Source organism: Eulemur rufifrons, chromosome 15 (assembly GCF_041146395.1).
Source record: "Eulemur rufifrons isolate Redbay chromosome 15, OSU_ERuf_1, whole genome shotgun sequence".
NCBI classification, from domain to species: domain Eukaryota; kingdom Metazoa; phylum Chordata; class Mammalia; order Primates; family Lemuridae; genus Eulemur; species Eulemur rufifrons.
The window spans coordinates 73611258-73639065 of NC_090997.1; the positions used below are offsets into that span (position 1 = coordinate 73611258).

The 27808-nt window shown below is 33.7% G+C and overlaps 1 protein-coding gene across 1 annotated transcript in view; it reads right to left on the reverse strand.

Annotated features, from left to right (window-relative positions):
- Positions 1 to 21626: 21626 nt before the first annotated feature.
- Positions 21627 to 27808, reverse strand: part of TRDN (triadin) — a 304482-nt gene continuing 298300 nt past the window's right edge. The window contains exons 40-42 of the mRNA XM_069489089.1: positions 25578 to 25616; positions 24576 to 24614; positions 21627 to 21766 (exon numbers count right to left, since the gene is read on the reverse strand). Of these exons, the coding sequence (XP_069345190.1) occupies positions 21627 to 21766; positions 24576 to 24614; positions 25578 to 25616 (218 nt within the window). The remainder of the gene's footprint in view (positions 21767 to 24575; positions 24615 to 25577; positions 25617 to 27808) is intronic.

Here is a 27808-nt window from a genome sequence, read left to right on the forward strand (position 1 = left end):
AAGATTTTGATGGGACCCAAAGTCCCATTAAAAGCATAATATTCAAAACGCATAGGATAAAATCCAAAGTTTGAAAATATGACCAAACCTCAAGGGAAAAGACGACCAACATGTACTAACCTCAAGATGATCCAAGTGTTGAAATGATCAGATAAACACTTCAAAATAGCTATTATAACCATGCTCCATGAGCTAAATGTACACAGATTTTAAATGAACTGAATATAGAAATTCTCAATTGAGAAATAAAGAACTATAAAAAAGGACCAAATGAAAATTTTAGAACTGAAAAATCTGAAATAAAAATATTATTGGTTAGGGTCAACAGCAGAATAAGGATAAATGGAGAAAAATCAGTAATCATGAATATAGAGCAATAGAATTTATCATATTTTAAGACTAGAAAGAAAAAATAATGAACAAAGCCTCAGGGATGTGTGGAAAATATTAAAATATTTAATATGGTGTTATTTGATTCTCTGAAGGATAGGATAAAGACATGGGTGAAGAAAAAAATATTTGAAGAAACAATGTCTAGAAACACCCCAAATATCAGTTTTCATAATTGGAAAATAAATCTCATGCGGTTTGTATGCTGATGAAATGAGTGATATGTGTTGCCAATATTTTCTGTAAATTTGAAATTGATTTTTGACTTTTCTTATGATAATTTTCTATGTAAAATATTACATTTTAGCTGTTACACAGTCTAATTTATCAAGCTTTTTACTGTATCCAAGTTCTGAGTATTCTTTGAAAGGCTATAATACCATGTTAAAAAGAAATTCACCCATGAGTTTTCCAGTACTTGTGATTTTTTATTTTTGCAATTAGATCACTGATACTTTTAAGTTTTTTTAAATATATATAGTGTGAGATATGACACCATTTAATCACTTCCAGATGGCTATCCAGTTGTCCCATGTCACTGAAATATTTATCTGTTACTCAGTGATTTAAAATGCTACCTTTATCATATTATATCCATATGTACTTGGTTTATGTACTTTTGGAATATTTATTCCATTCCACTGGCATATTTATGCATGTGCCAGTACCACAATGATGTATTATTGAGGCTCTATGTTTATTTTTTTTGAGTATATTTTTTAGCATCTGATAGAGCTTATCTTCTTCTATTGCTTGTCTCCCTTTTCTTTCTAGTACTTCCCTGAGTATTCTAGAATGTTTGTATTCTACTTAAAATTTAGAATCAATTTGTCTAGGCTCAAGAAAAAAATACAATTTTATTGGGACATGTTAAATTTGTATATTAACCTGGGGAGAAGGGACATTTTTTGAGAGGTCCATTCTAAGAAAAGAGATGTTGGTAAGTCACGTGGCTCATGCCTGCAATCCCAGTGCTTTTGGAGGCCGAGGTGAGAGGATCACTTGAAGCCAGGAGTTTGAAACCAGCCTGGACAACATACCAAAACCCTACTAAATTAATTTAGATTCTACTAAAAATTAAAAAATCAGCCAGCCGTGGTGGAACATGCCTGTATTCCTAACTACTCAAGAGGCTAAGCAAGGAGGACCGCTTAAGCCTGGAAGTTGGAGGTTGCAGTGAACTGTAATCAAACCACTGCACACCAGTCTGGACAGGAGTGTGAACCTGTCTGACAAGAAACAGAACACAATAAAAAGAGATGTCCTTCCATTTGCTCAAGTCTATTTTCATCTTTCAGAAATATTTTAAAACTTTGCCCACTGAGAATTTTTGTGTTTACTCTTAAATATTTTACCTTTGTTTGTTGATTTTATAAATGAATATACTGTTTTTATATGTGAAGACTGTTGACTTTTGAATGTTAATGTATGCTTCTGCTATCTTTGACAGTATTTTATTGTTTGTATTGATTTTAAAATGATCTTTAGTTTTCCAGTTATATACACAGTGATAGTGGTAGTGATAATTAGCAAGCCATGTTTATGAGAATTACCCTAGTGCTACCTCACTTAGCAGAATGCCAGTTTTAGTATTATATACACATATACAATGATGCCAAATATTATTAAGTCCTATTTTAAAGTGTTTTTACAAAAATTACAAGAATGAAAAAATAAGTACCACATGTACCACTATCAAATTGGTATTAACTGATCAACACTTATGTGCACATATAGTAATAACATTCACTGGGTGTCAGGCAGGTGGGAGGGGGGAGGAGGGAGTGGGTATATTCACACCTAATGGGTGCAGTGTACACCGTGTGGAGGATGGACATGCTTAAAGCTTTGACCCGGGTGGGGCAAAGGCAATATATGTAACCTAAGCATTTGTACCCCTGTAATATGCTGAAATAAAAAAATAAAAAAGAGAAAAAAAAGTCAATACTCACCATGATGAAAAAAATAAAAAAATAAAAAAATATGATAATGATACCAACATCTTGCCTTTTAAAAATTTATTCTTTTTATATGACTCACAAATTTGTTTCAACATTATCTATTTGAACAATGCACTGTTTGGAAGAATTTGTGCTAATTTTTATCAAAATGTTACAAACATTTTAATATGTATTTAATGTCTCTTCATAATCTATAGAGGAGTAAATCATTTATTATTCATATGTTTGCAAATAGGATCAAATAAATCAGTAATTTAAAAAATACATTTCTAATCTTATTCTTTTTATTTTCCTGATAGTATTTCTTTTTGCTCAATCTCTGCAAGTTTCCCAGTTTTCTGCAATATTAAACAGACATCTGAATTCCTGTGGCTTAAGGTTTTTCATCTTGTAATGGAGTCTTTCTGCTGTGAGCTAAACATGATCAGAGACAGGACAGGTAGGGAAGCCAATAATGTTTCCCCCAAGGTAGCCTGGAAGACCAGTTCATTCACAGTGGCTACCCAGGTTTGTGTTTCACAAACTTTAATATGCTTATGGATCACCTGCGGATCTCAGTTAAAATGATCTGAGATTTTGCATTTCCAACAAGTGTCCTGATTATGCCAATGCTGTTGGTCTGTAGACCACACTCTGAGTCACAAAGTGTTAGCCATTTTCTGAAGCCTCTTCTCCAGGTCTCTGAGGTACCGATAAGCAAATTGCTACTGGCCTAACCCCTAAAATGTGGCCTGAGGACATGACAGTACTAATGCAGGCTTTCTAAATAAGGTAATGTGGTAGCATTGTTTTTCTCCTACCTGACAGAAATGAGAGCAGTCAGTAAACTGTGACTATGAGAGAATTCTCCCTACTTCCCACTTACCTATTAGAATTCATGTTTGACTAGGGCTTAAAAGTTACTTGTCTCCGAAAGAAATTTATAGTAAAGATACATTTTTTTTTTCTGTTTGTGGGAAGCTACACTTCAAAGGCTGGCACATGGGCCTAGAGTAGAAATGCTAGGAAACGGTGATCTCAGAAACACAGGAGAGAAGTGATCAGGCAAAGAGAAAAGGGTTGTACTTAAGTCTGGCTGGAAAAAAAGAGATGAACCTGACTTCCAAATAGTGGAGACTGAATTTTTTTCTTTTACAACTGAGAAGGGATAAGAGCTAACTCCTATCTGAAGATATGAGAGAATTACAACAGTAAATCAGGGCACCAAGGGTTGTGTATGATGAGAGACATTAACAAAGTGTTACATGTTTGGAAGCTGAAATGATTTTGAAAACTGAACATTTACAATATTTTCCTTATTTCTGAGGTATACAAAACGTTTATGAAATTTTCCCCCCAAATCAGGATATGTTGGACAGCCTTGGTCTGAGTGAAACACAGGAGCCATAAGAAAGAATTTCTGAGTTGTGTCTGTGTGTAAAACATAATTATTATGCACAAGTCTACTGGTTAATTAATAATCAATTATTTCATAAGTGGATATACAACTATTTTAGGACGATGTAGTAACCTTTGTGCTAGGCATTGGTGATATGTACTTTTATGAATAAAATAGTTTCAGTCCTGAAAAATTCACAGTCTAGTGAGAGTGGCATATCCAGGAGCTAAGCTCTATAGCCTGCTACAGGACCATATCAGGCAGTAAATTTACTCATTCTTGCAGGTAAGGTAAGGTTTCCTTAAGGAAATTTAATCAATTTCCTTGAAATTGATTTTAAAAGGTTAACTAGGAGTTAACCAAGAAAATATGGAAGAATTTTACAAGTTTAGGGATTAGTCTATGCTGGTAAGAGTAAGAGGTACTGTAAGTATTCCAGCATTGCAAAAATGGGGAGTGAGAAGCAGTAGCTACAGAGAGCTAGCTGTAACAGATGAATCTGGAGAGAAAAGCTAAACAGAGTGAAGGGTGGTAAATTGCAACATGAATTTAGACTATATTCCGTGGGCAGCCAGCCATGGAAATAGCAGGAGAATGACATAATTAGACTTTTACTTGAAACTTTGATGACAGTGTGGGCAGTGGGTTGAGGCTGGAGGCATAGAGATCACTTAGAACATTGCCATGGTTATCCAGTGATAGATGTAGGCAATTTGAGCTAAGGAAATAGAAGTGGAGGAACAGAGAAGTGGATGGACACTGAGAAGACAGAATTGTCAGAACTTGGTGTGGAAGGCAGCAGCTCAGGATGAAAGGGAAAGTGATAAGGGAGAACACATGGACACAGACAGATTCCAGGCTTCAGAATCAATATCTGTGAAAACAATTTTCTTCTTAAGACTTAGTAGAAAACTATTAAGCCTGATGATGGAAAACTCAAGGCTTTCAGCTATTCCACTGAAAAACAGTAACCAGCGCAAAGTGTAAGATAACTGCATTGCCAAATTAGTGCAGTCCATAAATAATGCTTGAGAAGCTAGCATTACATAAATTACACCTTGGTTGGGCTGCTTTTCCAACGCAGTTCAGCCCTGATTGTGGGGATACGAGAATGTTTGCATCCCCAGGAACAATTCCCATGAGATATCATTTGAAAGAAATACATGACAACTTAGCTGTCCTCAATAATCAGGTATTTTGTAAAGAATCAAAAGCAACTAATTTGTGTCGATTTCAGTAGATCAAAGTGTGACTTTAGCTCTCATTTCATAGATTTAAGTTCAGTTTGGATAATCAGCAATAGATATCATTGATTCCTTGGTTAAACATTCTGAATGATACTATGTAGTCTTTTTCTGAAATTTAAATGGCAATCAATATTTTCTTTACCACGAATTTCACACTCAGTCATCAAAACAGCCTCCTTGGTACCATCTTTGATTGACTACTTTACATTCCTCATTTCCGCATTACTCACTCTGTCCTTCCACATGGCACAGAGCTTCTCAGTGTTCTCTAAAAATATCATCACATTATGTATTTTCACAACCCTGGGCCTTTTCTAGGAATTTTCCCCTTGTCTTGAATTGCCTTCCACTGTCTTGCCTTCCACCTTACTGTCATCAAATCTCCTTTTAATGTTTTCCAATCATTCCTTCTGTATACCAGGTGAGAATGAAGCACATCCTCCTTTAGCCTCCTGTAACAAGGGGTATGTGACCATTTCATAGGCTTGATATCATTGTTTTATATTTGTTTACAGATCTGTCTTTCTTCCTTGACCTGAGATGCTTGAATAAGGAAGTATACCTTATTCATTGTGGTATCCTCAGCCCCTAGTGGCTGTGTTATGGGTCTGGCTTACAATTGATGTTCACCAAATGTTTGTAAATGAATTAATGTGAGATCATTGCCTAAGATTCTTACTGGAAGACCAATATTATGATATATAACCTATGCAATTTATTCCCAAGGCAATTTAAAAAAATAATATCAACAATGTGTAATGGTATCTTTTAAAAGAGTGACAATGCTTAGCTTTTACAGATAAATGCAGTAGGTAGCTATTTTGGGACACCATTCTTATAATTAAAGCCACTCAGCTAGGATTATAACTTTATAGTCCTCTAATTGAGAGACAGGCTGAAGCACAACTCTCTCATTGTGCCAGCTTTCAAGTTAGGGAAGTTGACTTTATACAGTCAACCATTAATCCTTTAGATGGGAACTTTTTGGCCCAAATGAAGTGTTCTTCAAAGAAGGGCAAAATGCAAACCTTATCTCTTCTGTACTGATAATGATTTTTTCCTGTTAAGTTCAGAATGGTTGCAGAGTAATTGGATGTAATTATTTGCTAATTTAATTTAAGTAAACCACTTATCTGCTTCATCATTAGCATAATAGTTTCCCCACAGCTCTATAGAAATTGAACTAAATGGGGAGGAAAGGTGTTTTTAGGAGATTACATCAGAGGCAATGAATTGTAAGGGAGCAGAAAATTACACATGCTGATTAAATTACTTTCTCTTAAAAAAATCAGTGGGAAAAATGCTTTGTGGTGGCACCTGCTTGTTAGAAAGGGCAGCAAGACAAGAGAATGTAGCACCTTCAGAAGCTGAAAGAGAAAAAAAGTTAAGGAGCAAATACAATGACTCTAAGTTTGAAAGGATAGAGGGATGGGGATGAACTGATTCTCAGAGATAATATGAGCAGACTGGGAGTATTGTTCTCCAATATAAACCTGAACTTGATTACTACATGTTGCTATGAAAGTTAATGTCCAGGTAGGAAAGCATTATAGGAAGACATTTTGGACTATATTTGTTTTTTGAAAATACCTGTAAGGTCTAGTGAGGATATGTTTTTGTTGCTCCCTCTTTACCTCCCCTTGATTTTTCATATCAGGAGGCTCTCTCTGATGCCAAAGCTTAAGCTCTCTGGAGCACTGTTTCAGAAGTGGTTGCTAGATTCCATGACCTGCTTCCTCATGACAAGGCCACTTGGGGAGGTAGCTGTGTAGTCATACCCTAGGTGTATGATTTCTGAGACTTTAGTAAAGCTACCTTCATCAAAACAATTTATTCTTCCTGGGCATGATTTTTGGCAGAGTTCTTATTTCTTACCTCTGGGGAAAAACAAAACAAAATAACAAATAATCTCCAAGAGAGAAATTTTTCTTAGAATTTTTTCTTTCAACTCTCTCAAAGTGAAGAGAGGAATTGTGGAGAGCAGAAGGAGGAAAGGAAGGTGGGCTTGGAAGTACAATGATGAGACTGTGAAGGCAGAGGAACAGCAGGCACAGGCATTAGTCAGACCCCCAGGACACCTAGAAGGTGCTGTTGGATACTGGGAGTCTCATGACTGGCTAAAGGCGGAGTGCCCATTAGCAGTCATATGGTCGATGAATATCAGTGCATCAATTAACAATTGGTTGACCTAGACATTGCAAAACAAGGCAGAGTGCTAGGAAATTAAGACCAATAAAAAGAAACGAAGGGTAAGGATACAGGAAACTATCCTTTATTGAGTGTCTGCAATGAGTCATACATGTATTTTATAGTTTTATATTCCCCATTACCCAATGCACTATAAATGTTATTAATATATCTGTGGTATATACAAAGACTACTTTACAAAAAGACTAAGTAAATTTCCTAAAGTCAAAAGGCAAGTAAGATTCAGAACCAGATTGCAAACCTAAATCTGCCTGACTTCAAAGCCAAGTGATTTATATAATAAAGTTTTCTGAAGTAATTGGGGTATATAATTCCAAGTGGGAAAAGAATCAATGAAGGGGCATGTTCCATCTCAGGCTTGCAAGCACAAGTGGGTATATACTACTAGAGGAAAAGATAGGGCTAAGGGTAGATTTTCCAATTATGCTCTTGGTATAAATGAATAATACGTTATTATTAGATCAGATGCTTGCAGAGGTTGGAATAACATGAAGACATTGACCAAGTGAGATGCAGGGAAGAGGTAAAAAGAAACACAAGGAAGCTATCTGAAAGAAAACTGACCACTTTTCCCAAAAGGTGATTGAAAATTAGACTTGAATATGGGCTTATCACAAATATGGATCCAGAGATATTAATATTAAAATATAAATAAGAAAACCTGTGCATTTTTATATTTAATAAAATAAATTGGGAATACATTTAGAATAAAAATGTGTTCTATTACTTCTAGAAGAGTGATCCTGTAAAGAAGGACTTTGTTCAATGTTAACGCAGTAGATAGTTAAAACTGAAACAAACCAAACAGTGATGAGCCCTGGAGGAGTTCTACTGTAAAGACCCCTATTTGATGTCTTAGTGGCTAAATAAGGACCAGCCCTCTGTGTTTTTCCTCAGGAAGTCCAGGCTGGTGTTTCACTATAAGCCGGCATTAAGTTAACTATTTCCTTCACTAAATATGCTCCAGAAGAGTCTGTGCACTGAGACTCACAGCCTTCCTCAGCCTGGAGCTGTTGACCTATGGTCATGTTTGGATCCTGATCCAACGCACACTTCTGAATAGTTGATCAAATCATTTTTCACCCGTGTTTCACCTGCTGTTTAGTGTGCAACCATAAAAGTGTCTTATTACTTAATTTAATACCTCTCGGTTAAAATTGAAGTGAATGCATTGAAAAAGATCACCAATTAGGAAGTGTTTCTACAAAATTTTATATTCAAACTAAATTTTTATTTTTATTACACCTCAAATTATAACAAAACCACTATATCTTTCTTTGACATTTTAATTGCTAGACACTCTTGATAATTAGGCTATTCCTATTAAGCCAATATGCTTATAACGAATAATAAATTTATCTCAGGGTATGGATAGCTACCCCAAATGACTTTATCCCAAAATTTCTATTTTTTCTATAAAATATATTTTAATGTGCTTTCTTCAATTTTGCTTTTAGCTCCACTTTTACAGAATACTAAAACTTCAGGGTGCAGTATAAATGAGAATCCTGTTATATTTCTTATTTCACTCTCATGCCTTAATGTTTCACAAAGGTTCAGCCTAAAAAAAAAGGTACCTTGACCACTTCCTTAACCCATAAGTCTTCTGTTACTCAGTCCTTATACCACTTTGCTTTTGTGACCCTGTTTACTGAGCCAGTTCTCTCCTGAGATGGCTTCATGGTACTATGACAAAACAAATTTGAGCCCAAAGAGACTGGTGATGCTGATAGATACTCTCTGTAAAAAATGTGAAAGGCCTGGAAACACTAATCAAAAGAAAAGTGAAGTAACTTTCAGATAAAATAGACTTCAGAGGAAGAAAATTTAGCAGATATATAGATGTTACACAAGGTTAGACATACTAATCCTACCTATCCTAAATATACATTTATCTACCAACTACTAAATATGGAGCAAAAAGTGTTCACTAAAAGTTAGCTGTGAAATAGAAAAATTTACAATTATAGTGGGACTTCAAACCATCTTTTAGGTTATAGAAAAGGTAGACAAAAATTAGTACAGATAAAAAAAATCTGAAAAAAAAAACAATCAACAAACTTGTCTTGATTGAAATTTGTAAAATACTTTTTTTTAAATATAGGCATGGGGTCTTACTCTGTCACCCAGGCGAGAGTGGAGTGGCACGATCATAGCTCACTGTATAGCCTGGAACTCCGAAACCGTGGGCTCAAGTGATCCCCCTGCCTCAGCTTCCTGAATAGTTGAAATTCAAATATAAATTCTTTTTAAGCGCACATTGAAAATCTACCAAGATATTCTTATTGTGGGCCAAATAAATAACCTCCACAAATTTTACCCCAATACCATAATCAAGTAAGGACATTACAGGAAAAGAAAACTAAAAATCAATATCTATTATGAATTTACAGGCAAAATTTGTTAACATATTAGCAAATAAAATTCATTACAATATTAATCTAATTAAAGGTATATGGCTATCAATATATGAGAGAAAAAGTTCCAGAAATAGATCCACATATATATGACCAATTGATTTTTGAAAAAGTTTGAAAACAAATTCTATGTAGGAAAGTTAATTTTTTCAACAAATGGTGCTAGAACAACTGGAATTTATGTGCAAACAAATGAACTCTGACCCATATCTTGCACCATATAAAATTAATTCAAAATCACAGATTTAAATGTAAAACTTGAACCTATAAAACTTCCAGAAGAAAACATAAATAGAATAACTTTGTAATCCTGTGTCAGGCAAGAATTTTTTAGATAAGAACACAAAATCTTATAAAAGAAAATATTGATAAATTGGACTACATCAAAATTTTAAATATTCGTTGTTTGAAAGGCACTGCCAAGAAGATGAAAGATAAGCTACAGATAAAGAGAAAATATTCACAAAACACATATCTGATAAAGAACTTGAATATATAACGTATAAGGAATGTTTAAGAATCAATAAGAAAACAAGTCAATTTAAAAATGTGCAACATGTTTAAGTAGCTATTTCGCTAAAGAAGATATCTTATATGAATAGCAAATGACCATACCAAAAGATGTTCAAAATTACTAATTATCAGAGCAATTCAGATTAAAACCACAATTAGATATCATTACAGACCTATTAGAATGGCTAAAATAACAAAAAAAAGTTAAAAGCATGATAATACTTATTTCCCAGATGATTGATAAATTTGAATCACAGGGCTTACTAAAAAATCAAAATATCTTCCTTTGTAGATTGCAAAAGATAAAGAAACATTACTAACATGTAGAATTTAACCATGCTTCTTCTATCCCCATCACACAAATCTTTTATTACATACACTAAAATCTGTATGAAAGTGTTAATTTGAAAGAGAACTTATTTTCCAAAACCTTGGTATAAACTTTATAGTTTTGGAATAAGTTGTAATGGGACTTCAAGTTTCTTCTTTCTGCTGCCTCTGCATTGATTGCCTTGCCTACAGTTCTGGGTAAAAGAAGGGGAATCCACAAGTGGATAGTACAGTGTATAGCATCTTTATCATCCTCATACTCTTTTTACTATAAAACTGCTTGATTGAGGGGTCCTGTTTGAAAGATTATTAAGGAAAAATGTACAACTTGAGGCCAATAGAAAAATACTGTACATCAAGGATTTACTGATGAAAATTAAAAATATATCCTTGAAAATTATTTAATAAAAAGAATTAGAAAAGCTAGAAGACACTTTAGAAAACAGTGAACATCTTAAATATGGCATAAATATATGGTTTTAATGAACTAATTTAATAAAATATGCTAAATGTTCCTTAATTATGATGTTATTGAATCAATATTATTATGGAAAATATTAATAAAACAAGAGAGATCACCTTGTCCTCATTTTGCTATCTATACACTATCCCAAATCACGTCACTTATTTAAGCTCTGCTTTTAACAAGTTTGTGATTTTGGGTAAGTCAATGGACTGCTCTGGGCTTCAGTTATCCTATCTGACAAATTATAATATTGTCTCTTCAAGTTCAAAATTTCTATGATTATAATACTTTGCATGTAGAGATGTTTCTCTAGGCCTTAAAAAACTATTCATAACTACCTTAGCAACTGTTTTTCAAATTAATATTATTTAATTAAATGGAAATATTAAACAAAAAATTTCTTAGAAGTGAACATTCATTTTTAAATTTAATGTAGCCAATTATTTCTGAAGGAAAACCAAAATTACTCTTTCTTGCTATCGCTAAGTAGATTTTCCATAAATGCATGAAACTATCTCCCTGTTAACTATCAACCAGGCACTTGATACTTTAAATTATCAATTTGATTGCTAATATACAGATGCTTCTCAACTTACAATGAGCTTATATTCTGATAAACCCATTATAAGTTGAAAATATTGTAAGTCAAAAGTACATTGAATACACCTAATCTGCTGAACATCATGGCTTAGCCTAGCTTACCTTAAACATGCTCAGAACACTTATATTAGCCTACAGTTGGGCAAAATTATCTAACACAAAGCCTGTTTTATAATAAAGTGTTGAATATCTCATGTACTTTATTGAATCCTGTACACTATGACAAAACTGCAATGGTTTCACACCATTGTAAAGTCTAAGTATTGTAAGTTGAACCGTCATAAGTCAGGGAATGTCTGTATTCTAGTAATGAATCTATACTAAGATTCTGAAAATCTTTATCCTAATCTATTTTTATTCTAAAAACATCTTTATATACCTAGGATTGCTCTGTTAACCAAAGAATTAAAATCTTTCAGTCCGTTTCAAAATTATTTTCTCTATTTCAAAAAGCTGCCCATTTCTTGACTAATAGTACTTCCATGGAAAGTAAATTACAGAAAATACAACTGTGTTGTGGTCCCATGTTCTGTAATACATAGTCTATTTCATATTAAATGTGTTGTTTTTGATCATTTTACACAAAAAGTAAAGTAAAATTTGTATATAATTCCTCAAAATGTGTTCTAAAGAATCATCACACTAAATATGTCTTATTTTTATTCAATGTTAGCATTATGTTATAGTAAAAAGTGATGGAAAATCACCAATGAGGCAAATAATGATCACCAATTCCCACTCAACCACCTAATGATTTGTAGTTAATGATGAAAAAAATTCTGTAACTGGATTTATAATAGCATATTTCAATAGGATGAATATCAACAGCATGAACTCAAGTGATTTTAAGCATTTTTGTATTAAACAGCAGAAGCTTTTAGCAAAGCTAAGCAGCCTAGCTAAGTTCATTTTAGATATGCATATGGTAAGTTTCCTCTTCACTAGACAAGAAGTTACAAGCTCTAACAAAACTGAATAAAATGAGCTGTGAATGAAATTTTTCATAGATTTTAAGCAAAGATTCTTTTGAACTAAGAAGAACTGAAATCTATTTTCACATCAAAGGTATAATTATAAAGCTGAGGGTGTTAATAGTGAGAATCATGACCTTTTGATTTCTTTAAAGTATTTTTATATAGCTCATGATGAGATTAAAAATTGGCATTCTTTGCAGAGCTGTGAAATGCAGGCATTAGGGTTTTGTTACTCAAAATGACCTACTAGAAAATCTTTGCCTAATAGTCTTACATCTCTATAAGTAAGTGCTACATATTAAAATTCTTTCCCTGCTTATTAAAAATGTATGGGAACTTTCCTCATTCATATTGACACTTTATTTGAAAAGAAGCAAAAATCTATAATTATAAAAACTTGTGCAATATATTGTGTTTCAATCATCTAAAAACTTACCACTAGACTGGTATTAGCAATGTAGTACTGCCATTTATAACTGTCAATTTACTCTCCAGTTATTAAAATATTTAATTTAATCTTTTAAAGTGAATGTCATTCTCATTTTAATGGAAAGATGCCAGCTGCTGAATTCCAAATCTTAACATTTTCTGGAAACTACGTGAACAAAAAAGAAAACAAAACAAGTAAAAAATGATCCAAAAGCATGTATCTTCAGCAAACCTTGGAAACAAAGAAAACATTAAGTGCCAAGTCTACATATAAGTGCAGCCAAAATACTTGAGTCCAATGAAACCTACATGGGCAATTGCAAACAGTGCTGAGAATTACAGAATGTAGAGGAATATAGCATTGATATATCTCAAAATCCAACAGGGATCATTCATTCCCAGAAGGAGAAAGCCTCACTCAAAATATTAACTGTTGTGAGCAACTCTGATCTCTCAGAGGGAGAAATAAATGGGAGGAACATTATCAGGAAACAATCACCTCTCACAAAATTACAAATGGATATATTTTTGAATCAGAAATATCTCTTCAATGAGTTTGACCTCATATGTATTTGTGTATATGTGTTGGGCAATATGGTGTAACCAAAGTTATTCATTGCAATGTTACTAATCATAGCAAAATAATTGGAAATAAGTGTCTGTATAAGTAGGGACTAGTTCAATGAATGACAGTACATCCACATATTGAAATATTATACAATTATAAAAAAATGAGGACAGTTTTCATCTAAAACCATAATGCAGTAATTTTATCCAACTAATTCTCTTTCTAAAAACAACTATAAAAGCTAGTTGGAAAAACAAACCATTCAAAGGAAGAAAAAAGCAAGTATAGTAGCCAAGAATTAAGCAGTCAAAACTGTAGAGAAAAAAGGAAGTACACTGGGGTGAGCTCCATATCCACCTGTTTTATACCTCACAGGGATTTGACAAGTCATATCACGAGGAATGAAGGCTGAGCTGAAGCTTTCAGTTGTCTCTATAGGCTGGCGAGACAGAGGTTGGTGTTGAAGGTTCTAGATCACAGAGGGTAAGACTGAACCCCACATTCAACATGATATTTCCCCTCAAAGATATCTTCTGACTCCTGAGCTGCCATGTGCAGGGTTAGACGCAGAAATTGAGTAAAACGGAGCAAGTGAGAGGCTTAAGATTTGAGCACAGTTTTCCACAATCTGTGGAAATAGAGAGTGAAGTTCAGGTTCCATTAGAGTGGAGATGACCCAGGCTTTCATTGAGAACATAGATAGGAATACCTCAGGAGTAACTGCTGCTAATGCTGGGAAATAAACCAGTTCTAATACATCTAGAATCTCAAACTGAATTGGATCAAAGTAATATTTGTAATCAAAATATATAAGGAATCCTATGCAGTCTTGTGCCTCATAATGTTTCAATGATGGACCACATATCCTATGGTGGTCCCATAAGATTATAATACTATATTTTCACTGTACCTTTTCTATGTTCAGATATATTTAGATACACAAATACCATTGTGGTAAGTATTCAGTCTATAGTATTCAGTACAGTAACATGCTGTATAGCTTTGTAGACTAGGAACAATGGGATATACTACATAGCCTAGGTGTCCAGCAGGCTATACCATCTGAGTTTGTGTAAGTACACTCTATGATGTTCACAAAATAATGAAGTTGCTTAACAGTGCATGTCTCAGAATGTATCCTAATCATTAAGTGATACATGACTATATTTTTAAAAAGAGAAAAATCTAATTAACAGAAGTCCAGAAAAGTTAAACAGGATCTACATAAAAGAGAATATCCAGATTATCAATAAACAGAATATTCTGAACATCATTGGTCATCAGGTAAATCTAATTTATAAGAACAATGATACTGCACCTCATACCCATAACCAAATCTGCTTAATTTTAGCCAGCGGTTAAAATCAATGAAACTGATAGCAGGAAGTGTTGGAAAGGATCTGGAGCAACTGGAATCTTTATACTCTGTTAATGGAGTTTAAATTGGTACAATCAATTAGAAAATTGTTTGGTATAATCTATTAAGGAGGATCATTTTTATACCCTATAAACCAGCAATTCTGCTCTTATGCATAATGCCCCCCACACATATGCAGTAAAAGATACTGAAAAGAATGTTGATACTGCTAACAGTGCTATTTTTAATAGACAAAATCTAGAGACAGTCCAGTTTCCACACAGAGTGTATAAATTATCTGGCATATACATACATGGATACTATAGGACAATAAAAAAGAATAAATTACTTCTACATGGAACAAAATGAATGTGTCTCACCTGTGTAAGGTTGAGAAAAGAAACTGGGCACAAAAACTATAGAATTTACTATTTCATTCATGTTAAGGTCAGAACTGTCAAAACAATTCTTTGATGATAGAAGTCAGAATAGTGGTTGCCAAGGGGTATCGAGTAGTGGAACATGCATGAGGCTTCTTGGGCACTGTTAATATTCTGTATTTTGACTAGGTTGTGATTTCATAGATGGCACCTGGATCTACACTTGAGATGTGTGCACTATACTGTGAGCATGACATCTCTCTGTATCCATCTCTGTATCTATCTGTATAAATGAGGAAGCTTTGCATGTGCTGGTATAAATAATAATCCATGATACATTGTTAAGAAAGAAAAGTAATGAATGATTTTTATAACATGTAGCATGTGTGAGAAAAGTAAAAATAAGTACATACTGTATATTTTTTTCATTTGTATTTTCATAGAATGAATACGTAAGACCTTATAAATACAGGAAGCAAAGGAGTAGATGAGGTGCTGAGGTAATGAGGTGAGAAATGAGCTGAGAAATAAGGTGAAAGGACTCTTCCCATGTACACTTATTATACCATTTTGATTTTGAACAAGGTTAATATATTCCCAATTTTAAAAAGTATTCTTTCATAAGTAAATGTACCAAAGATAAAAATAATTTGTTTGCTACATTGTTCTTCAAAATTGCTGAAATTCAGAGTTAACTTTCCCTTTCACATAAAGCATTGCTTCCTTTGTAAAGGCACCTTCCATTCAGATCATATTAACTGGGTCTGTGTCTGCATCATATATTTACAAATGGTTTTTCTTTGAGTTTTGTGTGTGTGTACGTGTGTGTCTGAGAGGGAGAGACGCTTCTTTCCCTAAGCAAATGGCATATGCTAAATGTTTTAATGTTTTGAGATGCTACAGTTAGTGTTTATTTTAACACTCCTTTCACTATTGTAGATTGCTGGAATGCCTTCAGATGTTTTAATGAGTGTTCAACTCTATGACAGTGTCACGGGGCGCATGAGTTGCTTGTTACTTTTCCATATCAGCTTTTCATTGAGTACCACTTTTCCACAGGCATCTTACAAGCTCCATGTGTTCTGATTCACTGAGTTGAAGGATATTCTGTTGTCACTGATTTATTGTAACTCCATGAAAATGACACAAAACAGTGCATTTTTTAAAGCAAAATTGTTTTTGCCAATGGCAATGTTCTCATTTTTGTATTTGGCTCGCACAGTTCTGATTCTCATTTGCTGCTTTGGCTAATGCCACTTGGCAACATTAGGTCTTCAGTGCAGGGAGTATTTGGATCATTTAATAACAAAACTGGAAGGGAATTTGAAGTCTTAATAACATCACTTTACAGAGTACTTTTCCATCGCACTTCTCACTGAAGATGAATGTCCTTGTGCTGTAAGCACTTTCATTTAGAGATGAAGAACCGAGGGGAAGAGAAGATAAATAACCAGAGTTTCTCCTAGAGGTAAAGTCTGACCTCCAATTTGGAGGCCCTCTTCCAGTGGGCTCTCCACCACAGCACACGTGTTCTGAAAAGATATCTGGCCTGGCAGATCTACTGAGAGGCATGGCATATTCTTCCATATTCTACTGATCTGCTATTGTTTAGGAGAGCTTTGGACATGGTGGGTAAAAAAGTAAAATAATACTAATGACTTGATGTTAGTTCATGCCCACAGTTCAATAAGGAGCATAGATAAGTGGATTGATGATATTGCAGAGGGCACCTGTCCTGGAGCTGGATGTGGCTGTATGAGAAACCAAGAATTTCCTTCTATGTTATCACCACTTTGCTAACACGTGCGTATTGCTGGAATTTGTATGACTCAAACATTAATGGACAACATCATTTATTCTGAGCTTTCCTTTGGAGTTCAAAGGTGTTTTATAATTATTTTCTTATTTTGTTAATTTACATCTTAATTAGGAGGAGTTGTAAAGAAAGGTGTTTTTGCTTTCTTTTTATTGGGGCACACATTTGGAGTTTTTTCATGACTAATGATTTTTTTATAGTTGATTTGGGAAAATAAAACTTTATACACAAAGGAAATCATCTGTAGGAATATCTAAATGTTTTATGGACAAATAGGACTAATGAGAGGGAAAAGTACAGGGTAACACTGACATAGTACTGAAAGGAGTAGGGCAAAGACTGTTGTAAGGAGGCCAGTTCTTGGGAACTTGTGCTAAGTTTCCATTTCTTAATGAGTTTGAAAATAACAAAGGGAAGCTTTTATGATGCTGGAGACATCATATGGAGTCACACAGGATGGAAGGATACTGCACAGCATTAGAAAAAGATTAAATTCTCAATCTGCTTCTGCTACTAACTAGCAATATGCCCCTGGGCATGTCACCTAACCTATTTTGAAATTCATTCCCTTTATCTCAAAAGCAAGTGAATGTAACATACTCTTTTTTTTCATTTCAAAATATTAATGGAGTACAAATGTTTTTGGTACATGTATAGCATTGTAAATCACCCAAACAGTGTTCATTCTATCATTAGGTAGGTTTTTTCCCTTCCCCTTCTCCCTCCTCCCTCCTGCTAGGTTTATAATGACTTTTACTTCCCTCTGTGTATGTGTGTGCCCCTCAGTTCTAGTTTATTAGAGAGTTCATACAGTGTTTGTTTTTCCATTCTTGAGATACTTCACTTAGGATAATGGTCTTAGTTCCATCTAAATTGCGGCAAATTCATATATTTATCCTTTTTATGGCTGAGTAGTACTCCATGGTATACATAGAGCACATTTTGTTAATCCATTCATAAATTGATTGGCACTTGGTTTGATTCCATGCCTTTACCATTGTGAATTAAGCTGCAATAAACATTCGAGAGCAGGTGTATTTTTGATAAAAATGACTTCTTTTCCTTTGGGCAGATACCCAGTAGCAGGATTGCTGGGTCAAATGGTAAGTCTACATTTATTCTTTGAGGAATATCCATACTGTTTTCCATAGAGGTTGTACTAATTTGCTGTCAGTGTATAACAGTGTATATAACAGTGTATAATCATTCCTTTATGTCTACATCCATGTCAGTATTTATTGTTTTTGGACTTTTTAATAAAAGCCATTCTAACTGTGACAAGGTGATATCTCACTGAAATTTTAATTTGCATTTCCCTGATGATTAGTGATGTTGAACATTTTTTCAAGTGTTTGTTGGCTGTTTTTCTTTCTTATTTTAAAAAACTTTTGTTCATGTTTTTTGCTCACTTTTTAATGTTGTTTTTTTCTTTCTTTCTTTTTTTTTTTTTTTTTGCTGATTTGTTTCAGTTCTTTGTAGATTCTGGATATTATCCCTTTACTGGATGTATAGTTTGTGAATATTTTCTCCCATTCTGTAGGTTGTCTATTTGCTCTGTGGATTATTTCCTTAGCTGTGCAGACTCTTAAGATACTTTTCAGCTTTCAAGTAGGAAAAAAAAACAAATGTCTCCACATAGGGTTACATTTCTAACACTGATTATAATTTGAAAGGTAGATTTGGGATATTGGAAAAATTAGCCATGGTTTATAATGACACCATGAAAAGTAGTCAAGGCCGTTTGGGAGTTAGCTGGCCAAAGTTCTAGGCCTGTCTTTGAAATAATCAGTGACTTTGGGTAACTTTCTGAGTTTCTCTGAGGATTAGTTTTATTTTCTGTATCTCCCAGTTGGGCTAGATTGTCATTGAGTTTTCCATCAACAATATTTGTTACTCTCTTTGCTTTTTTTCCCAGCAAAATTACTCAAGGAAGTAAGCTGAGTATCTAAATAAATATAAAGTACCAGTTTTAAAATATTTCTTGAGGAGTTTTGACAAAGATATGCCAGAATGAGTTAATATACAGGTGCTTCTCATGGGGTTTATTAAAAAAAAAAAAAAACTTGCTCCATTTGAATGCTTTATCAGGCTTTATAAAAACTAAATATAAATCAAAAACCTTAGGTAAAATCAATTCTTATTTTCTACAGATCTTTAACTACTAAGAGGCGGTGAATTGTGGGGAAGAGAAGAGGTACAAGGCGGGTAGCTTATACCAATTGAACAAATTAGAGAACTGAGACAGTTATGAAATGCTTACATATTTATGGCCAATATAACACAAATTATGAATGAACTATTAAAGACAAAGACTCTTTATCAACTGTTTATCTTTTCCTTTTAAAATGTAAGGCATCAAACTTGAAAGAGCTAGAAATATTTTATTTGATGGAAACATACAAACAAATGATAGTTTAGATATTATTTTTAAAGTGCTATCATCATAACTTTAATCAGATAAATCTATTTATTATTAATGTTGTTTAAATTATAATTGGTTTATCTAAATTCTAATTACAATAAAGCATGTCATGTTTTAGTTTTACTAAATAGTTTTCATATTGGAAGTGAAAGAAACAGAAAAGCACTCAAAGGAAAAATAATGCTATATCCAAAAGTATTATTTCAGAAATTTCTTTCAACATCATATCCATATTAAGATATTTTATTAGCCTCCACAATACTTCTATGAAATATTAGACTATTTGTCTTGCAATCCCGATTTTGCTTGTGGAGAAATAAACATAGTATGTGTAAGTAAATTTTTCAAGGTCACACACTGTATCAGAATAGCACTGAAAGCAGAATTTATCACTGTATTTTTCTTATACAGTCAAGTGCCTAACACAGTGCCCTAGAAAGAGTAAGTGCTCAATAAATAGACATTGAATAAAAGAATTAATGGATAAACCATTGTGGTCTATCAAATTTAAAACAACTATCATATTTGCTTTCTATTTATTTGATCATTAAATTGAACAGACTGGAGGAGTAGTTGAGCAATAAACTTTATCCACTGTCTATTCACAAGTTTACATTGCTACATGAAGGGACTTTGCAAGATGGTACCATCTGATTAATCTTGAAATTACACACTTCCATGTTGTCTCTCCTCCCCCATAAAGAGTATCATTAATCTGGTTCATTGTAACATTGGCTTTCGTGGTGTGAATTAGGTCCACCAGCATCTGGCTGATGATCAACTTCTTTCACAAAAGTCACTGAAGATCCACTATTAATGATGAATGTATTACTGATGCTCTAGCCTAATGATTTTTAGTGAAACTGTTCTATATCTTGGTCCTAAAGAACCGTAGTTAGTTGCAGTCCTTGAAAATAAATCACTTGGCTAGTATTGGTTCTGGTTATCTCAGACCTTGCTGAAGATAATTATGATGTCAGCAAGGGTAACTCAATTTATTTCCTGAGTTAATTGTCATAAGTTCAGTTGCAACTGTAAACATGATAAAGGTCACAGAGGCATGACTTTTAGAGTTGATAAAAAAATGTGGTCAAGAACATGAGTATTTATATCACTAGGAATATGACAAAACCATATGGTCATTCCCAGTGATGTGTCATCAAGTACGTTAAAAATTGTCATCCATTTCATTGGCACCGATGACCAATGATGTAAAAAACAAGTAAGACATCTTATAAAGGCATTTATGGTTAAAATGTCTTCCTTAGACTTTGATGGCATTCATATTTTGCCATTTTGAGAAAGAATGTATTAAAGTGAAATGAAAATATTCTTGCATCTGTCACCCAAATTTAGTGATTGATATAAAAGTTCACTCAGGTGACATTTTCATTAGGACACAGTCTGGAGAAGTCTGAAAATTCCACATGTCATTTGCCTATATTTTAAACAAATGATTCACCAGGCCTGCCTAATTGGGTCGTGTATTTCCACTGGAGTAAATGTCCTGATTGTAATTCAAGACAAATCTTAGAGATAAGATTCCTCCAAGATTTATTCTCTGTCATATCATATTTGAAGTTCAGAGATATTCTGAGGTTTAAAAGAGTATCACAAGAAACCTGTAGCACTCTTTGGTGCAATTGTTACCCACTCTTAGAGCATAGCCACGACTAAAATAGAAATAGGCATAAGTAAAATGAAGCTATTAAGCATCAACTTATTGAGTAAATTGAGTCCAGATACCCAGAAGATGCAGCAAAATAGACCCTTTTAGATAAGCTCCTCTACCCTTTAACTTAGAGTGTAGTCTATGTTATCATTAAAAAAATAAATGTCTAGTTGAATCCAGCAATTTTACTTTGTAATTGTGTCAATTATGCATTTAAAGGAGCATTATAAGTAAACTTTAAATTAATTTCTGTACACAAGCACCCCCACCCATAGTAACAAACACACATAACAGATTTTTGAGCATCAGACACTTCAACATGTCTGCTAATCATTCAATCCCTTTGCCTACACTTTCTCTCTATACCAGGCTGAAGTGTAAAACATTTTCACAGAAATTCTCTGGATTGCATGATTTCAATTACCTATGCCACTGTGGACAAAAAAAATATCCCACTTTCAAAATCTTAAAGCATTTGTAAGGATCATGCATGTGTGTCTATTGTCCTTGTTGTTTCTGTCCTGGAGAATTTCCACGGCCAGAGCTCTCTCCAGGGTGGTGTGCGGGAGTGACAGGAAACTGAAATCCATAGCCATTGTACCCATCCAAGTAGACACATTGGAAGAAACTGATGGGACCTAAGGAAGAGAGCACGAGGATTTGTTAAAACAAGCAGAATGTGAGCAGGAAGGCAGGTAAAGCACAGTGAGGCAGAATAGTGCGCAGATATGGTCATAGATTCTGCAGTCAGAAAGCTTCCGCAGCTACTGGCAAGTTACTGAACCTCGCTGTGTTTCGGATTCTTCATGTATGAAAGCAAAACAACAACATCTCACAGAAATATTGTGAAAATTAAATGAGTTAACATGTGTGAAGCCTTTAAAATCCTTCCTGATACATAGTAAGTTCTTAATAAATGATAATAAAAATGACCAGGCGGAGAAAGTCAAAGTGCTTAGTGTATAGAAATCTACAGATGTGCATAGCAATCAGAAAGACTGTTACCCTGTTGCATAGTAACAAGTTTCAAAACATGATATTAGTGAGGTTATTAATATGCAAAGTAAAAAACTTTTGTGTGAGTGTCTTTTATAATGTCACAGAGAGCCTTGTGGTTCCTAAAGTCTTGAGGGTTTCTTACTTGCCTTTACTCTGGAGGCAAGGACTCTACTGAGGTGGCCTAGTTACTCTTTTAGCCTATGGTACTCCCAGGTAGCAGCTCTGGGTAAAAAGCAACACCGCAAAGTCAAAGCTGAGCAAGGGAGTGTGGTGCAATGAGTATGACCATGAACTGAGGACTCAGGGAGCTGGTGCTTCCAGATAGCAGCTTTGTTAAGAGAAGGTGAGGTCAGCGTCTCCTCCCAATCGTGGGTGCCTATTGACTCTTCGCTGTTTTCCGTCCTATCCATTTATATTTCTTCAGCCAACCACAGACTTTTTGCAGAAGGCCAGAGAAGGAAATGACAATTGAAGCTAGTGGTATGTGGGAGATGGAAAAGATGGCCAAATCCGTATGAGAGTAAGGGTTTATGAAGTAGAATAAAGCAAAGCATAGGTAGATGGAGCTGAGAAAAGCAACAAGAGAGTATTCTGATTCCATCACCCTAGGTGTTACCTGACCTCAATCACTGGCTTTTCAGAGATGAAAGGAGAAAGCTTGAATTTAGCTCTTCTCCTTTCCATTGAATCTCATCCAGAATTATTTTCTCTTTTGTTCTAACTTCCAACAGAAGCAGTGACACAATGCCCCTCCCCTCCAGGTTGTGGAGGTTGTGGGAGCTTGGGGCGCTTGAGGGGGTACAGAGAGAGATGGCAACAGAGCTGTGACTACATCGAGGAGAAATGGCAGCACCAGTGGTAAAAGTATAAGGGCCCATCAGTGACAGGACCCCTTCCAGCCGAACTTTAGCAGAGGTGGACACTGTTCTGACACATTTATTTAATTGATGTTGAATAAGCTACTAATATAAATATCATCATACCTGCAAATTTGAGAGCTGACATAAAAGGCTCATGAATATCAGGCTATAGAACTACTTCATAGTAAGATGAAAATAGGAAATGTTCTTTTGAAGCAATAAATCTCCCAACTGAACTTAAAATATCTGATACCTTTTTATTAAAATTATTTAATTATGTTATTCATTTTAGTTAAAATTTTTATTTTGAGATAATTATAGATTCACATATCATTGTAAGAAATAATACAGAGAGATTCCATGTCCCTTCGCCCAGTTTCCCCCAATGGTAACATCTTATGAAACTATAGTATAATATCCCAACTAGAAAATTGGCATTGATACAATCCATTTATCTTATTGAATTGTGTTTTAATATTTATTTATGAAATAATAGATTTCAAGTGTTTATATGACATAGCCACAAATTATTACCAGTAGGTTAACAAATGGGAAAATGTTACTGTATAAATCAAAAACATGCTCAGATTGATTTATAATTATTTTTCTTATGGATTTTACAATAATGTCTAAAAGTATTATAAGATTCTGGGCAATTCCCTATATTTTTACAACCTTATTATATAAAGGGTTATAATGAGTATAACTCATATCTGCTGCAGTAGTTCCAGCATTTAAAGCAGTACTTGAAACCTACTAGGCACTCAATATTTGTTTAATGAGTCAAGTATTAACACAAAGTAGGAAGCGTTTGCTATTATAAATAACATCTTGGTAATTTTCTGCACAAATCCATGTAAGAAGCATTGCAGAACCTAGAGACATCAATTCTTCATATAAATGTTTAGTTCTTTACTTTAAAAGCATAATGTGAAACAAACTTCAGTTATACTTATTTCAAAAATTGCTTCCTTTACTCTGCCCTATAATGACTTTATTTAATGCACATGTGAATCCAAAATTTATTGCTTTACCATTGAACAAAAATGTCTAATCTGGAAGACTTGAAATAATGAGAATCTTGGACGATGAATTTTGTAACTGCATGACTATTGATTGCATTCTTAAATAAATGATCCCAAAGATCAAATATTAAGAGCCTACTATCCATCAAGAAAAATCAAAAAGTACTTTGAATCTTACAAGTGAGTTTCCAAGCAATTGAATTGCTGAAACCTATTTCTTCATTTTTTGTACTTGAGCTAAAAAAGTTTAGAATATTACTTCAGCTGTCCTATGATAAAGCAGACAGTAGCACATATTTAAGCATAGATTCAGTTAGAGTAATAAGGATCAGAACTGTTTAGAATGGTTGGCGATAAACGCCACTTCAGCCATTACTTGTAATTCCTCCAACTATGTGCCTCTTGCCTGACACAAAAAATATAATGACCAACTTTAATGTCATTCTATGCTAAAAATTTTTTTCTTCTAATACTGATCTTCTTAAGAGAATCAAAAGTATGAATTTATGTGTAACGTCTTTAATATAGAACAATTTAGAAGTTTTAACTAATTATAAACTTACTTTTTTGCTTCTTTGTGGAAGACACATCTTCAGTTTCTTCTAGTGGAAACAAAAATATGAAAGTAAATAACTTGTATGTTTATAGGTATTATATAAATATGTATGGGAGTGAGAATATCTAACCAGGAGCACAATATGAAAGAAACAGGAGGCTTTTACCCTTTTTAATAGTACACTTTAGATTTTTATACAGATTCTATTCATACTTTCACTATAAAATTTAACAGAAGATGAGCCAATGGAAAAAAAATGGCATGTCCTATTTGAACAAAAAAACTGTTCAAATAGGAAAACTGGCACCAATGTGTTGGATATTGACAAACAAGGACTAGCTGACATACATTCTTTTCTTGAGAAGAGGTCTTTGATGCTCTGAGTTACAATATGATAAGGGTGGAATCTGGCTCTAAGATGAACATTTTAGTCAAAAGAATTTTAAATTTGAAGGGACATATGTTTTTAGTGATCATCCTTACCATGAAAGTATAGCAGCAGCCTGGTATCCTGTATCCTTTCCTTTTCATATCTGACTCAAGCACATTTTATTTATTTCTTTGCTGTGGTATTATATGCCCCTTCCTACTTTCTTTCCTTCCTTTTTTCCCTTCTTTTCTTCCTCTCTTCTTTCCTTTATGATATTGCTGCTACTATAAATGACTTACCCCAATTTTTCTTAATAAAAACATGACATTCTTGTAATCCTTACTGAAATAATAATTTTGAAGTATTGCTCCTGCAGATTGCCCAGTAAATGTGTCTGGTAATTACCTATAGGTAAATCAATGCCCAACTAACGTCTTCAATGTGTAAGGAGATATATCTTATATATATTTTCTAAATAGTGTAAAAAAGCTGTTCATTTAAAACATAAATCGACCATGTAAGTATTGGTTAGAAATACTGAGGAGTAAACTGACCAAGAATAGTTAAATAAAACAAGATGGACAAAACATCAGATGCTTGAAAGAAAACTTGAAAATGATCCAAAGACAATGAACTCACCTCTTGCTTTCTTTGGAGCTGGTACGTCTTCAAAATCTTCTTCTAGAGTGTAGAAAAAGAGCACATAAAATAATGGTCTATTTTTCAGGTTTTACAAAGAGGAAATGTTGTATTTAAAGGTTTTTAAGAGTCATAAGACTCCTTATTAAACTACACACTCAGAATCTAGTGTTGCCATAAACAGGAGCTTTCTGACAAAAAGGCACCTCTCAACCTGGAGAGAGGATGCTGAGGGCATGGATGCTGTGCTACCGTGTGGTCAGCAGGCTGGCAGAGGCTGGTCAGAGAAGGGCCTGCAGGGACCTCCCCAGCACCCTGAATATGTCTCTCCTCATCTGACTCCTAAAACTCCTTCCAAAAACCATAATCACTTTTGGAATTTAAGAAATTTGAGGTAAGTGGATTTACATATATGCAGGCTAGATAAAGAGAAAAATATCTATCTATATAATTTATTAGAAGATTTAGGAGCTTTTAACCTTTTTTGACAATGCTAAAAAACCCAGAAATAAACCCATGAATATACATGGGTAAACTAATCCTTGACAAAAGTGTCAAGAATGCACAATAAGGAAAAGATTGTTTTTTCAATAAGTGGTGTTAGGAAAATGGGATATCTACATGGAAAAAGGTGAAATTGGACCTTTATCTTCCACCACACAAAAATCAGCTAAGAACAAATTTGAACACCTAAATGTGAAACTTGAAACAATAAACCCCTCAAAGAAAATATAGGGAGAAAATGTTATTGACATTCGTCATGGCAATGATTTTATGAATTTAACATTGAAAGCATGGGCAACAAAAGCAAAAATAAACAAGTGTGACTACATCAGACTAAAAAGTTTCCATAAAACAACAACAACAAAATGAGCAAAATGAAAAGGCAACCTAAGAAATGGAAGAAAGTATTTGCAAACCATATAACTGATAGGGAGTTAATACTCTTAATATATAAGGAATCATTACAACTAAATGCCAAAATCCAACCTGATTAAAAAATAGAGAATTCAAATAGACACTTTTCTAAAGAAGACATATATATAAATGGCTAACAGGTAACCATAATGAGATATCACTTCCCATCTTTAAGATGGCTATTAACAAAAAGTCAAACGATAACTGTTGGTGAAGATTTGGAGAAAAGGGAACCCTTATACACTGTTGGTAGGAATGTAAATTAGTACAGCTATTATGTAAAGCAGTACGGAGGTTCCTCAAAAAATTAAAAATAAAACTACCATATGATCCAGCAATTCCACTTCTGGGTATATATCGGGTAAATTGTATACCTGAAATTTTCTAAAAGAGTACACCTTAAGTGTTCTCATCACACACACATACATGGTGATGCTAACTATGTAAGGTGATGGACATGTTAATTAGCTTGATTTTGGTAATTATTTCACAATGTATAGGTATATCAAAATATCATATTGTACACCTTAAATATATATAATTTTTATTTGTCCATACCTCAGTAAAATTAGGGGGAAAGATATTAAATTTGAACTAAAGCTCAAGTACATAAACAATGACTCCTGAGTTGTATTGTGTAAATAACTTGGTCTTTTGTGCATTCAACTTACAGGTACATGTTGGAATAAGGTGGAAATAATTTTAAGTCAGAGATGATTCTAATGCAATACAACTGAATGATAGTTTAATTTTTATAGCAAAGTTTTAGCATTTGTAATTATCTGAAAAAGGGTCAGTTTTATTATTAATTTAGATTTTGCATACCAGCTATTCACTAGTAAATGGAAAAGGGGTAACATAAGTTATTATGCAAATTTTCTTTAAAATGTGACCTTTATGGAAAAATGTTGCTATGTAAAAGAATAATATGGGGAAAATAAACAAAATTACTAGCACTTTTTACAGTGGATTATTAAAGTTTTGATTTGATAAATTTTAAATATTATTTTAAAACAGGCTTAATTAAATATTGGATGAAATGACCATGATCTTAAACTGCCTAATCAACAACTATAAATAAAATAAAGGTGTAAATGGTTACATGATGCTTTGAAATAACTTGATATCCATATTTTAAAAAATGATGTCAGAGTTCCTAAACAAATCAAATAATATCTAAATTGTATATAAAAGTCTGCTAATTTCTATGGAAAATCTGTACAAAAATAAAACGAGGCAAGGTCCTGGTCCACAAGGAACATATATTTTATTGTTGTAGATTATAGTAGACTTAAAACTAAGACACTTATTCT